At 49.0% G+C, this 14,026-nt stretch overlaps 1 protein-coding gene and 1 long non-coding RNA gene across 2 annotated transcripts; both read left to right on the top strand.

The window, feature by feature from the left end:
* The first annotated feature begins 3,597 nt into the window (after positions 1-3,597).
* LOC120884179 (uncharacterized) lies at positions 3,598-10,129 on the top strand. Its single transcript, XR_005726467.2, has 3 exons — positions 3,598-3,724; positions 4,424-5,832; positions 7,853-10,129. It is a non-coding gene; the product is annotated as an uncharacterized LOC120884179 (long non-coding RNA).
* Positions 10,130-11,846: 1,717 nt separating this feature from the next.
* On the top strand, positions 11,847-13,539 carry Tlcd2 (TLC domain containing 2). The gene is given in 7 exon segments (XM_078041084.1): positions 11,847-11,975; positions 11,977-12,023; positions 12,237-12,421; positions 12,424-12,455; positions 12,977-13,134; positions 13,136-13,286; positions 13,288-13,539. Coding segments are annotated over 7 exon segments (954 nt in total).
* Positions 13,540-14,026: the final 487 nt, after the last annotated feature.

The following is a 14,026-nucleotide window of genomic DNA, read 5'->3' as shown; positions in this document are numbered from 1 at the left end:
TGTTTATAGTTTACAGGGTGATAACCAAGAGCCACCAAAGAGATTTGCCCTAGGGGCAGAATAGAGACTTAGAAGCTGGTGTCCAGAGAAGTCTTTCTTCCCTGGAGCCCTCCCCTCCTGACATCCTTCTTGGAGTCTTTTTTCTTCTGATTTAACTCGGGGATATCTGGGCAGAGAAGTGGCCCAGCACAGAGGCCTGGAGTTCTTGGGAGGAAATGATCCACCAAAACTTCCTGTCAAAGATCTGCCTCTGGTTGCCAGTGTGGTCTCGGCCTTGCAGATGCCACTGTGGCTGTGGGTAGGGTGCAGCACAGGATAGGGAACAGAAACCAGGCAGCAGGCACTGGAACTACATGTCTTTTTCAAGGGTTCCTAGTTCTGACTCATTTGCAGTACAGACAGGCCATTGTCTACAATGAAACAACTAAGGTTTTTTGTTTGTTTTGTTTTTGTTTTTGAGTCCGGTAAGCGTTTGGGGGATGGAGTTTAAGGAAAAACAAGCAGGGATCTAGGCATGGTGGCAAACTCCTGTAATCCCAGTCCCAGTGACTGGAGAGGCTGAAACAGGAGGATCATAAGTGTCAGGGCCTCTGCAGCTTAATTGTAAAACAGGATGTAAACCGGGGCTCACTGGCAAAATGCCCTTGGGTTCAAACTCAAAAAAAAAAAAAAAAAAAAAAAGGGGGAGGCCTGGTGAAAGACAGGAATATTAGAATATTACATCTGCATCTGTCTCCTTTTTTCTTTTTCTTTTTTTCTTTTTTTTTCTATTTTTGAACTACAGTTGAACCTAGGAGCATTCTACCACTGAGCCACATTTCCAGCCCTTTGTGGGTTTCTTATTTTGTTTTGTTTTGTTTTTTTAATTGTAGAGGTACACAATACCTTTATTTTTATGTGGTGCTGAGGATTGAACCCAATGCCTCCCATATGCTAGGCAAACTCCCTACCACTGAGCTATATCCCCAACTGCTTTTTTCTTTTTCTTTTTTTATTTGAATCAGGGTGCCTCCCTCTCTTTCTCTTTCTCTCTCTCTCTACTAAGGGGGGTCACCTTTGAGACAGTGTCTTTTTTGTTTTTTTTTCCCAACCCAGGCAGCACTTACTAAGCTACATCCCCAGCCCTTTTGATTTTTTTTTTATTTTATTTACTTATTTTTATGTGGTGCTAAGGATCAAACCAAGGGCCTCACACGTGCTAGGTGAGCGCTCTACTACTAAGCCACAACCCCAGCACCTTTATTTTTTATTTTGAGGCAGGGTCTCACGAAATTGCTGAAGCTGGCTTCAAACCTATGATCCTCCTTCTTCACCCTCCCCAAGTAGCTGGAATTACAGGCCAGCAACACAGCAACCAGCTACACTATTGTTTTTTTCACCTGGGAAATGAGATTTGATATGAAAAACTGAAACGAGAAAATTAATTTTTTTATTTGTTCATTAATTTCCTTCCCCCCACTCTTTTTTCAGTGGTGCTGGGAATTGAATCCAGGACTTTGCACATGCTAGGCAAGTATTCTAGCTGTGGTACACCCCCAGTGCCCATAGTATTTGGGGGGAGGTGACGTGAGGTTTCTTATTCTTATTATTGCTTGGTTCTGGAGACGGAACCCAGAAGAGGACTCATTTTGATGGTCAGGAGGTAATGCCCCCTTCTTAGTACCAATAAAACTTGGTCCATCTGGTCTTTGCTCTAGTTTCAATTTACTTAGACCAAGCAGGGCACTACTTTTTCTTTCTGAAAGTCTGTGTTTGTCCTGCCCTCTAGTGGTGTTGGCTTGAACTACAGTAGTGACCTTGAGTGTACCTAACTTCTTGAAGTTCTTTCCCTGCCTAGAACTGAAATGTCCTTGCAATGCCTGGCCTTGGTTCTCCTGAGATTTCTGAGCTTCCTTGACCTGAGCCCTAGAGAAGGGAATTGTTTTTCTTCTTTTTGAAGCTCTGGAGATTGAACCCAGGACTTCTTGCATGACAGCTAGAATAAGTGCTATACCACAGTGCTATATCTCCAGGCCCAAGATAAGTGTTTTTTTGTGTTTTGTTTTTGGTACCAGGGATTTAACCCAGGGGTGCTTAAGCACTAAGCCACATCCCCAGCCCTTTTTGTATTTTATTTAGAGACAGAGTCTCACTAAGTTGCTTAGGGGGCCTTGCTAAATTGCTGAGGCTGGCTTTGAAATCACGATCCTCCTGCCTCAGCCTCCAAGCCACTGTGATTACAGGCATGTGCCACTGTATCCAACAAGAAGTGGTTTTTAATAGGTTGTACTTTTTTATTTTAATTCATTTTTTTATTGATAGAGCTTACTTTTTAATTTAGTAGACTGGAAAGGGTGAGACCTAGGAATCTGAATTTTAACAAGCACCCAGGTAGCAGCAATCTTCAAGGCATATCTTGAAAAATAATGCTCTAGGGCGAGGGCTATAGTGCATGCCTAGGATATATGTACAAGACCCTGAGTTTGATTCCTAGCACTAATAATATTAATAAGGGATATAGTTCAGTGGTTTTATTCCCAGCACTACAAAATAATAAGAATTAGTAATAATAATGATAATAGTTTTACTCCCAAATTTACCTCTCCCTCACCCCACAAAGTCTCTCCCTGAATCTCAACTCAAGCACCTTTGGGCTTTAGAGAATCTGGGACCAAATTAGTCAATCCCCTTTGCCAACCTCAATATTGAGTTTCCAGGAGGTCATATCTTGGATAGCTAGGGAGGGAAGCTGCAGCTGTCCTGGAAGTCCGCCCAAGCTGAGTGAGGTCAGCTCTCACTGATCTGGCAGGGAGAAAAGTAAAGGAAGTTAACATTTAATGTACCAGCTGTGGGCCAGTGGGCCAGGTACTGTCCTGTTTTCAAACAATATATTTAAATCCTTACAAACAAACATGAATTTATTATTCACCCCATTTTGTAGTTGAGGAAAGTATCTTCTATAAGCTTACAGCTAGAATTTGAACCCAAGTTTTCCTAACTCAGTAGTTCTCAACAGTAATATTTTGGTCCCCAGGACATCTGGTAAAATCCGGAGACACTTTTGATTGTCATAATTGGGGGGTTGCTACTGGCATCTGAGGTAGAGGTCAGGGATGGAACAATGCACAGGGCAGCCCCTCCCCCAACAATAAATTATCTGTCTCAAAATGTCAAGAATGTTTAGGTTGAGAATCTAAACTCAAAGCCTGCTTTGGGTGAAAGGTTAGGGAGCAAAACAAAATGGAAAAGGGTACCCCCAGGACCTTGTGGAGAAAGAGGATGAGATTTCTATGCTAAGGATAATGGAGAATGGGGCAGCTAATGAGACTTCTCTTTCTTCCAAGCTTGGCCAGGGCCCTGCTCAATTTCTCCCAACCTTGCCAAGTCAGTCCTGGGACTTCACATTAAGCTTGTCCTGGAGTGACCCTGACTCCCAGCTTAGGGTTGGGGCAAAATACATACACATTTTTGTTTGTTTGTTTGTTTTGTTCCAAGGTTGAACCCAGGGGTGCTTAATCACTGAACTGCATTCCCTTTTAAATTTTTATTTTGAGACAATGTCTTGCCAAGTTGCTTAGGGCCTTGCTAAGTTTCTGAAAATGGCTCTGAACTTGCAATCCTCCTGCTTCAACCTTCAAACTGCTGGGATTACAGGCATATGTCAGCATTCTCAGCCAGCAGGGTGAAATATTTACCTAGGTCTTTCTGCAGGACTTCCCAGCCAAAGCCCTGGCTTCTCAGACCAGTAAGTTCAAACTGCCGTCCCAGGACAGCTCCACATTCTGGGAGGGTGGATGGGGGCAGGGTACCACTTAAAGAAAATGATGAACCAGCCAGCCCAGGGGCCAGCTGGCACCCGAGGATAATTAGAAGTGAGTATATGGCAAAGCCAGGAAGATCCCCTCAGCAGGCTCCTGACTGCTGAGGAATAGAGCAACCTGAGCAGGGAGTAGAGGGCAGCTGGCATGGGAAACTGGGTTCTGACCCTAAGGTTTGCTTTCCGCAGTGAAGCTTAGATTGCAGCTTCACTGTACTGTCTCCAGTACCCTCCTCAAGGGCCCACACACCCAGCTGTCCACCATTCCGGGCTTCCCCAATAGTGGCCTCCTCAGTAGACTGGAGAGGGCGGGTCTGAGCTGACTATGCTGACAGGAAATACCTCTAGCTCCAAACTCACAATCTCTAAGGAGCTGGGTTGGAGTGACAATCTTGCAGTGATGGGAAAGAGCAAGATTCATACAATTGGCCCCCATATTTTGGGTTCCACTTCCTAATTTCCCCTCCTCTGGAGGAGTAGTGCTGGACAATAGGATGGAGGAGGGCATGCAAGGAGGAGGATGTGGTAACAGCTGATTCGTCCCCTAAGGTCACACTTTCCAACAATCAGCTGTTACTGGGGCGGAAGGCAGGATGTCTCCTTAAAGGCATAATGTTCTGAACACAGAATTCTGGAGCTCCAAGGAACCATGGCAATCACCTGATGAAGTCTGTATTAACACAGAAGAAGCTATCTTATGCTCCAACTTTATCTGTTACCGGTACCCTCAATTTGGATCTTTTAAGTGATGGATTCTTATGGACACTTTCCCTTTTGGTGAGGGTGATGGGGTGAGCAAGTGATGGGATGGAGCGGGTCGCAAGCTTGTCCCTTTAAATAAGCAATTCAGCAGCTTTTGCCAAGTCATTGGGTTCATTTCAGTTTGTGCCCATCCCCCGCCCTGTAGACTCTGATTGGTCTCTGGGGAAGGAGCAGCCTCTTCATTGGTCTCCACCTTTGAAATCGCTTCCCTAAGAGGCCGGAGTCTATGGAGAGCTTTGGAGGGCGGGACAGAATGGAGGTTAATCAAAGAGTGGGACTTCTGGTCACTTGCACTTTGGCACCGCCCATCCCCTAATTTCTGAAGCCTTTCCTCTAAACTGAGGACTGTGCTCTCTTCCTTTTATTAGGAAGCTGTCCCTTGAGAGGCTCTAGAACTCTTCTGTGACAGGAACAAGAATAAAGCTGAGCTGATTAGAAAGGGTTCCCCAGGAGGAGTCGACTAGCTCTCTCCAGTGAAAGCTGGGGCTGGACAAGGTGGGCTACCCTCTCTCCCCCAAAATCCCTCAAGAAGTATCCCAACGGAATAGTCTGCTGCCTCAGGGGCTGATTTCCAGCTTCATTTTTGCCCACTCCTGCTGCATCGCCTATTTCACCTTTCTTTAGAGAGTTATAGCTTCCGGCGGAGGCCAGCGAATCCGATTTGGGTTTGTCTAAAAGAAGCACTCACGGCTCCAGAAAGATGGGGCTGTAGCCCTTTAAGGATTTCCCCGGGATGGATTCTGAGATCTGTTTAAAAATGCCAACTCACAGAGCCCGCTGCATTCTGGGAACGAGAGTGTCAGGCCGAAAACTACACTAACCAGTATGCCCTGCAAACACACACGCCTTTACTTCCTTCTTCTCTTCAGACTCCGGTTTGACGTAGCTCTCTTTTAAGCCAGTCGTTTGGGTGGAGGGGTAGGCCACGCCTTTTCATCTATTGGTCAGTTTGTGAGCTTGTGGGCGTGGCTTAACGCAACACTGCTAGGCAAAGGGGTGGCCTTCTTGCCAATCAGAACCGAGACGCCTGGAGGGGGTGGGACCAGGGAAGAAGTGAGGGCGCCCCCGAGTGGGTGTGGTCACGTTGCCCAGCAGTGGGCGGTGATTGGCCCTGGGCGGTGCAATCGCAACTTGTGCGTCACGACGCTGCCAGCTGATCGGAGACTGGAGCCGGTGTGTGCTGGGCGCTGGGAAGAGACAGCGCCGCCGGCCGTGGGGAGCGGACCGCAGTGATTTGCTCCCTAACTCTCAGCAACCCCCACACCCAGCACCAGGTGGGTGTGATCTGGGGACCCGGTTACACTGGGGGGGAGTAGTGGTAACGGGGTAATGGGGTAAAGTGGGGTCCTGGCGGCCACACCCTGCCCTTCCGGGGGAGGGAAGAGGGGGTGGCGGGGGCGGCGGCGCTCGAGGGGAGATGGACCTGAACTGGGTGGAATAGTGTGTCATGAGGTTTAAAGAAAGAGTCCGAGACAAGAGCCATGGCGGAAGGTCTGGGGGAGTAGCTGCGGGCAAGATGAGGGGCTAGAGGGCCGGGGTCGACTAACCCAGGCGCCCTCTGATCTGAGGATCCGGAGTCGACCGTCTAGTATGGGGAGTATCTGGACAAGCGAGTAGCGGGGAGGTGCTTTGCTTCTACCGGCGTTCACTGGGTCAGGGCCAGTTCAGTTCCCTGGCAGGGAAGGGGTCGCTGGGCGGGCCGGTCCCTCCTCTCATTCCCTCCGGGGGATGTTATGTAAGGGGGGAGGGGAGAAGAGTAGGGGGCGGCGACGGTGCGGGGGCCTTATGCAACCCAAAGGTTAGGGTTTCACGCGGTTGGGCGGAGGGTGGGAGGGAGACGGGCAGGAGGAGGGCCTGGAAACTCTAACCCCCCCAACCCCAACTGCCTGTCTTGGGCGGAGAGAAGGTCACCTTTGCACCTCCCCCCTGGCTGTCCGGGTATGAGGCCCCTAGCCCAGGCCTGGCCCTGACCGCCTGGGAAGCCGGCTGGCTGGGTGGGGCGCCTGGGTTAGTCATCACTGGGCTCCCTCTCTCTCCCCACCTCTCGGCCAACTCTTGGCCCCTCCCCATGGCCTCTGAGTAGGCTATCGCCCCCACCTCCCTCTGGCCTTAGTTCCAGCCTCCAACTCATTTGGCCTGTCATCCTGGCTGTCAGACTGGGCTAGAAGCTGTCTGAGTGCCAGAGGGTTGATGGAGCAGCTGGTCAGAGGGTCAGTGCCCTGGGCCCACCCCTCCCTGAAGCCAAGGGCACCTGCTTGGCACAGACTCTCAGCAGCTCTGAATTCTGTGGGCAGAACAGAGCCATCTCATACAGAGGAGTTGGACAGAGTTGGATGGTCACCTAAGAGAAGGAAGATACCATAAAGTTCATGCCTCTCAAGAGGTTTTTGGAATTTGAAAACCCCCCACCCCTACCCTAATCTTTCCACTCTCTTAGTATAGAAATCCCAAAGCAAAATCGCCTTGGCCTCTCAGTCTGGCATGGGCCATGCCCTTGGACAGAGTGTCACTGCAGACCCGCCCTCCCCAGCTCACTGTTCTCAACCTGCCACGCCCCCAGCCCCCTCCCTGGGCCATGCTGCAGGGCCCGGCTTTTCCTGCTGATTCATGCGTTGGAACTGTGGGGGCGGGGCTTGGAACTTGGAACAAAGTTCAGACATGGAGGGGCCGGCAGACAGCCTGGAATTCATACCAGATGTACCCGGAATGTGCAAGCGGAATGCCTGGCATCTGAGAGTCCTGAGGAAGCTGCCCAGCCACCCTGCCCATACCTCCCTCCCCTCCAGGCTTAGGTCCACTGTCCTCTCCCTTACAGTCTGGGAGCCTCTGCTGACATTCTTCCAAACACTAGATCTCTTCCCTTCCTCACTCTTCCCCAGTCTAGGCCCCCCAAACTCTCTTCCAGCTGAATTCTCTAGGAACAAGTCAGTTGGGTTGATCACTGAACTCACATTTCTGGACCTGAGGTACAACTTCTCATCTGGTATCTGAGTGACTAGTGGGGTGTGACCTGGGTCCTAGACCCTGCCCTCTCTGAATGCTGGAGAGGCTGAAGTGCCTAGTGGATTGCTAAGAGTTTCTGTAGCTCTGGTCTGTAAAGAGGAGCAAAGGAAGTCTCTTTGTAGCTGTTTGTCTCTGAAGTTTAGAGCTCCTTCAGTCCCAGGTCCCAGCCATGAACCCCCTCATTAGAAGGCTGAAGGTCTGCTGGAGCTGGGTTTTGATGGCCAGTGGGATGGTGTCCCTGTGACACAGCCCTGCTTAGTGCCTTCCCATTTTTCTTCCCTTTCCTTATAGGAGCTTGTGCCTCCCACATCCTCACCTGGCTGAGCCGCAGTAGTTCTTCAGTGGCAAGCTTTATGTCCTGACCCAGCTAAAGCTGCCAGTTGAAGAACTGTTGCCCTCTGCCCCTGGCTTCAAGGAGGAAGAGGAGAAGGATCTGCTTTCTCTATCATCTGGAAGGTGACAGAACTGGGGCTGGGAAGATCTTAACTGCAGGGGTGATAATAGCTTTGGGGAGGAAAGAAAACCCTTCTCAGAGAACCTTCACCCAGATTGTCCCAGCAAAGGAGCAGCTTTAGATAGAGATGCTGGCTGAATTGGGGAATAGGTGGCTCAAACTCTCCAAGGTTAGTTGGTCTTTGTGTGGCAATGAGAAGAAATGGAGAGAAGGAAACTCTGTACACCTGGACCCAGATTTCCTCCTTTCACCTACTTTCCTTATCTCCCAATCTTCCTACTTGGCCTTTCCAAAAGTGAGTTTACTCTTTAGGGAAAGGTGATAGTAAAACTCTGACCTCTATAAGTCATCCCTCTGCTCTTTTCCCTGTGTTTTCTTAGACTGGCCTAGATTCTAGATTTAGGGACACCTAAATCTTTGGGACACCTGTTTCTCCACCTGGAGATGGGGAATCCCACAGATGAGTACGTAGGAGGGCATTAGAAACCCACCTGTGCTGACTCAGCCTGGGCTCTCCTTCCCCTGTGGGTGGAAACAAAACAGCTTTTCACATAAATTCTCCCTCCCCCATCTCTGATTACAATCCCAGGTGTTGGGGGGTGGGGAGGTAGAGCTACTTAGTAAGAGCTCAGTCTTTATATTGACTTCCCACCATGCAAGCATGACCTAAGGCTTCCCCTGCCACCCAACAGCCAATGGGGTTCTACTGCTGCTTCTCTCACTTTGCTTTCCAGGGTAGTGACTGACACTAAGCTTGGGCTTGTACAACCGGGGAAGATGGGTTGTGGGATGTGACCCCCTTTTGGATGTCAGACAGTGTAAACCCACCACCTCTAGCTCCTCGTTCATTCTCACTTGCGGGCTTGGGCTGGGGCTCTGGTGTGATTCAGCCTTGGATCAGTCTCCCTGACAGAACTACCCAAATTCTGGGATTACAGGAAGCTGTTTGATCTGTTTGGTGAGAGGAGATGTGCAGGGGGGCTTGATCCTATTCTCCATTTATGAGAAACTGAAAGTCATAGGGGAGAGAAGATCATTGAACCCAGCTCCTCTGTAGCCTTATCTGAGGGGCAGGATGTGTGTAGGACTATGGTAGAGGAGGGTGGGTAGACTGAGTCTACTCAGAGGCTGCAACAAAGACTGCTCTGTCCCTGGACATTGCTTCCACCCTTTCTTCCCCTCCTCACTTCACTGGCCACAGTGTGTCCATCCAGCTAGGAGCATATAGCTCTGCCATGTTCAGCCATCACAGAGCAGAGGTGAGGAAGGGCAGCCTGAAAATACAGAGGCAGGCAGAAGACCAGTGATTGACCAGACCTGGAGAGCACAGGGCTGGATCTGGGCAGCCAGCAGTGGGGCCCATCAAGGACTGGAGTTCCCCAGGAGGAGGGAGAACAGCCAGCCTCCACCAAGGACAAGCTTCCAGCCATCTCCTACTTCACTCACCATTGTTCTTCAGTCCTTCTGCCTCTCTTGGAGATGTGAAACCATGGTGAAGTGTCCCATGGCTTCACCTGCCGCCTTCCAGCTCTTTCCCAGCCTGTGATTTTTATATAAGCAGCCTCAAGGAGCATGAGGCAGCTGTGAGAGGACATACACAGGAAATTCATAAAAGGAATTCAAATGTATAAGATCATGAAAAAATGATTTTATAATAATGATTAAGGAAGGAAAAAAAATCACTGAAAGCATTTTTCCCTTAGCATAATAAATAAGATGCAATATTGGCCAAAGAACTCTTATACATTGCATGTGGGAGTATAAATTGGTACAGCCTTTCTGGATGGAAGTTTGATAATATGTATTAAACACCCTAAAAAGTTTCGTATCTTTTAAACCAGTGTTTCGACATTTGGGACTCTCTTAAGAAAATAATTAAAGATTTAGTTATAAAATGTTCGTTCATTCCAGGCCTAAAGAAAAATGGAAAGCAACTGTTTGGGAATTCATTCCTTTTCTGCTGTAATGAAAATTTGCAATAGGGGATTTCTTAAGTAAATTATTGTATATCTGTCCAGATGGTGGAGTACTGTGCAGCCATTAAAAGTCATGTACAAGAACATTTTGACTGGAAAGAAAAATGCTCTTTGAATATTAAAGAGGTTACAAAAATAGTGTATGTGACAGTTTCATTTTAAAACCAATTTTGTTGTTAAAATATGGTTGTAGGGGTGGGGATGTAGCTCAGTGATAGAACATTTGTCTAGTGTGCACAAGGCTCTGGATTTGATGCCCAATACCACACACACCCACCTACACACAATTTTGTTGTAATGGGTGTATGCTTGTGTATATAGAAAACAGACTGAAGATATACTCAGATGTTAATAATGGTTAACTTGAATGGTAGAATAAATGTAATTTTCATCTTTGGTTTTTCTGTAATTTCCAAATTTTCAATATTGTATATTGCTTCCGTATAATAAAAAAAAATGTAAAAAAATCACTGATTTTTTTAAACCTTTGGATAAGATGGTGTAGAAGAAGGAGGAGATGTTCCCAGGTGAAAATATTTGGATGGGGCACCTACTGGTTTATGAACTTCATTCTTTTTTGTGGGGAGTAACTGGGGATCAAACCCAGGGTCTCCTGCAACCCTGTGAACTTAACTTTTCAGGACTGGCCCTCAGCATACAGAAAGCAGCTTTGTGACTTGCTGGCTCTCAGCCAGCTAAAAAGGTGTGGAGAGGAGTAGGAAGGAAAAATAGCAAAACAAACAAAAAAACTGTTGCTCTCCAAGAGCTGAGGGATTGGGAAGGGTTTTCTTCTTAAGACTTCTGGACTGGGCATGTAGCTCAGTCTTATAGCCCCCTTGCCTGTTGCTTGTGAGGCTCTGGGTTCAATTCCCAGAGGGTTCTAGGATCCTAACAATCCTGCTGCTGAAAACACCACTTTTTATTTTGATTCTGCCCCAACCTGACATGAACCTGTTACCTTCCCTTGTCCTCTGATTGGAAGAGATTCTCCTGCCTATCCAAAAGATACCAAGAAAGGAAGAAGTTCTCATGACTGCATTGGTGAGGCTTCCCATTTCCACCCCGCCTTCCTTAAAAAAAAAAAAAAAAAAAATGGGGAAAAATAAAAAGAGGCTAGGGTCCCCAGTGGTTTACTTCTCCAAAATGGGGGCTGTTGTTCCTTTTCGGAAGCTATGTAAGGGGGCAGGACTCCTGTACTTAACAAGTGCTGGGATGTGTCAAAGTTCTGGAAACCTTGGGAAGCAGAAGGGTGGCTCCAAGGAATTGAGGAGTAGCATTCCCACAACTAACAGCGGGAGGGAAAGATGAGTCCGTGTTGGGCCCTAGTGCTGGGTTGCACTTGCCTCACCTTCAAGTCTGTGAGGGGTGCGTGGGGAGGGGTAACAGTAGGTGAAAGATGAGGCAACAGGGAAGAGAAGGTGAGAGTTAGTGGGGCGGGGCCCTCGGGAGTGTGAGGTAAAATTAGGAACCCATTTCTGAAACTTGGAGGGATTCAGGACACGAGGAGTTGAAAAAAAAAAAAACCCGCTATTTACATCCTGGCAGTCTCTCTGAACTCGGTTGCCCTGCTTAGTACCCAGAAGACCCCAAATCGCTCTCCCCAGGCTGATGCCGGACGCGATCGGTTGCCGTGGCTCCTAGGGCGGTGGCCCCACGGCTGCTCCAATCAGCGCCAGGCGGAGGAATCGGGGCGTGGACAAGCAGAGGAAAGTTATAGCAGATGCGGAGGGCGGGGCGGGCAAGGGAGCCGTGTAAGGAAGCCAGACCACCCATCCCGCAGAGTGTCTTGGCGGCGTCCTGCGGAAAGGCACAGGGGCCACAGGAACCCGTCCGGATCTAGTTGACCCAGGGAGCCATGGCGCCTTCGGGATTTCTCCTTACTGGAGCCTCCTTTGCCGCCTTCCGGGGGCTGCACTGGGGGCTGCAGTTGCTGCCCATGCCGGGATCTGCTGCACAGAACCGCTGGAAGTGGCGGTACACCTATAGTCTCGCTGATATACAGCCTGCTAACCGGGATCGGGGTGCTGCTCCCGTGCGGGGCCCCCAGGGATTCGAGAGGCACTGGAATGAGATGAACAGGGAAAGCTGAGGCTAGAAGACCCGGCGAGTACATTCAGAACTGATTGGAGACTGCTTCAAAGTCTGAGACTGGAGTGGGGACATGAATGGGTGGGAGGGAAGTACCCAAACTGAGAATGGGTCGGGGTCTCAGATAGTCTGGCCGTGGCTCCCCCATTTCTCTCAGACGACCGCCAACTGGATTCACGGCCACCGGCCCTGAGACCTGCTGCTGGGGTCAATGTCAGTGGATCTGCAAGGAAGACTGGGCCAGTGAAGGGCAAATTTCGAGTGGGAATTTCAGGTCCCCTTCTCCCACCTCCATAGGTTACTTCCTGTCCAATGGAGCTTACATGCTGTGGAACCAGACCTTGGTCAGGCCTAGGACCTTCTTTGTCACCATTTGTGGGAGGACTCTGAGAGGCCAGACAAGAAGGGAGACCTGCCCAACCTGGGTTCTGAACCTCTCTTTAGCTTTCTTTCCTCTGACTTCACACAAATTCTTTGACCCTAGCTGGGGTTGATCATTCCAATCCTAGGATGAATTGGAGGAGGGATTGACCGCTGGCCACAGTTTGGAATTTGGACACTGCCCAAGAAGCTTGGATCCCTCCAAGTGTCCAGCTGATCACAGAAACTATGAATATGGAGATTTCTGATATAGGGTGTAGGGATGGGGCACAAAAGCCCAGGAATGGAAGTTGGGGGTACTGTACAGATGCTGAAGCCCCAAGATTAGACAGCCCCTGAGCCAAGGTAGTTCAGTCCCCATGACAAGGGAAAGCATAAAGGTCAGGTTTGGGGAAACTTTCACAAAATGCTCTACAGTCCCTTGTATAGGGACTGGGAGATTGGGACATGATGGGTGCAGGTCATGGGAGGTCCTCTGACCTAGACTTCCACTCCCAGATAATGCGCTGCCTCTCCCAGATAATGTGCTGCCTCAGCACCATTGTTCTATCTCGTTACTACATGGGCTTCTTAGTGGTGTCTCTGCTGTTGGAGCTGAACTCTGCCTGCTTGCACCTACAGAAACTGCTGCTGCTTTCTCACCAAATCCTCTTCCTAGCCCTCTCTGTGACCAGTGGCCCTCTTCCACCTGATATTCCTGTGGTAGATGAATCTGTGGTTGCTCTGGCAGCAATGTCAGGTGCCTCTTGCTCTGGTCATCCTTGGTGGAACTGGACTGGTCATTGTGGTTGCTGCAAGTATTACACTGTGTGTTGGAATCCAGATCAGTCATCACTGTGGTCTTGGCCCCACCCTTCCTTGGGTTGAAGAAAACCAGGTGGACTAGAACATGTGATGTTGAGCCTGTCACCAGGGACAATTCCATTCTCAGCCTAAAAGTCTACAGAAAATGGCAGGCTCCTCCTCTACCAGCCCTAGACAGGAGATGGGGCCAGGATAAGGAGATGGTGATCTTTACTGAACAGTTCTCCATGGGGATAAGGACTGGACTACCGTACCTCAGGTCCTCTTCCAGCTAATTAACCTCCCCCTAGTACCCCCTTTTTTGTTTTGTACTGGGTGCTTAACTACTGAGTCACATTCCCAGCCCCCTCCCTTTTTTTTGGTGCTGGGGATTGAACCCAGGGCCTTGTGCATACAAGGCAAGCACTCTACCAACTGAGCTATATCCCCAGCCCATCCCAGCCCTTTTTAATTCTTATTTTGAGATAGGATTTCACTAAAATGTTTAGGGCCTTGCTAAGTTGCTGAGAGTGACTTTGAACTTGTGATTCTCCTGCCTCAGCCTTCCAAGTCACTGGGACTACAGCATGTATCACTGCACCTGGCTATCTACCCCCCACCCTTTTAAGATCCAGGAAGAAATGCTGATGTTGGTGACTGGCTGGGAATGTGGGCTCCTGTTCACTGAATTCCATCATCAGATGACCACCCTTTCCAGAAAAAGAACTGAAGAGAACAACCAGAGCTATCAATACAAGGTGGCAAAAGGCATGAAGCTGGAAG

This window comes from Ictidomys tridecemlineatus, chromosome 3 (assembly GCF_052094955.1).
Source record: "Ictidomys tridecemlineatus isolate mIctTri1 chromosome 3, mIctTri1.hap1, whole genome shotgun sequence".
Taxonomy (NCBI): Eukaryota; Metazoa; Chordata; class Mammalia; order Rodentia; family Sciuridae; genus Ictidomys; species Ictidomys tridecemlineatus.
The sequence above is the reverse complement of the archived record's forward strand: the minus strand, read 5'-3'. Positions and strand labels throughout refer to the sequence as shown.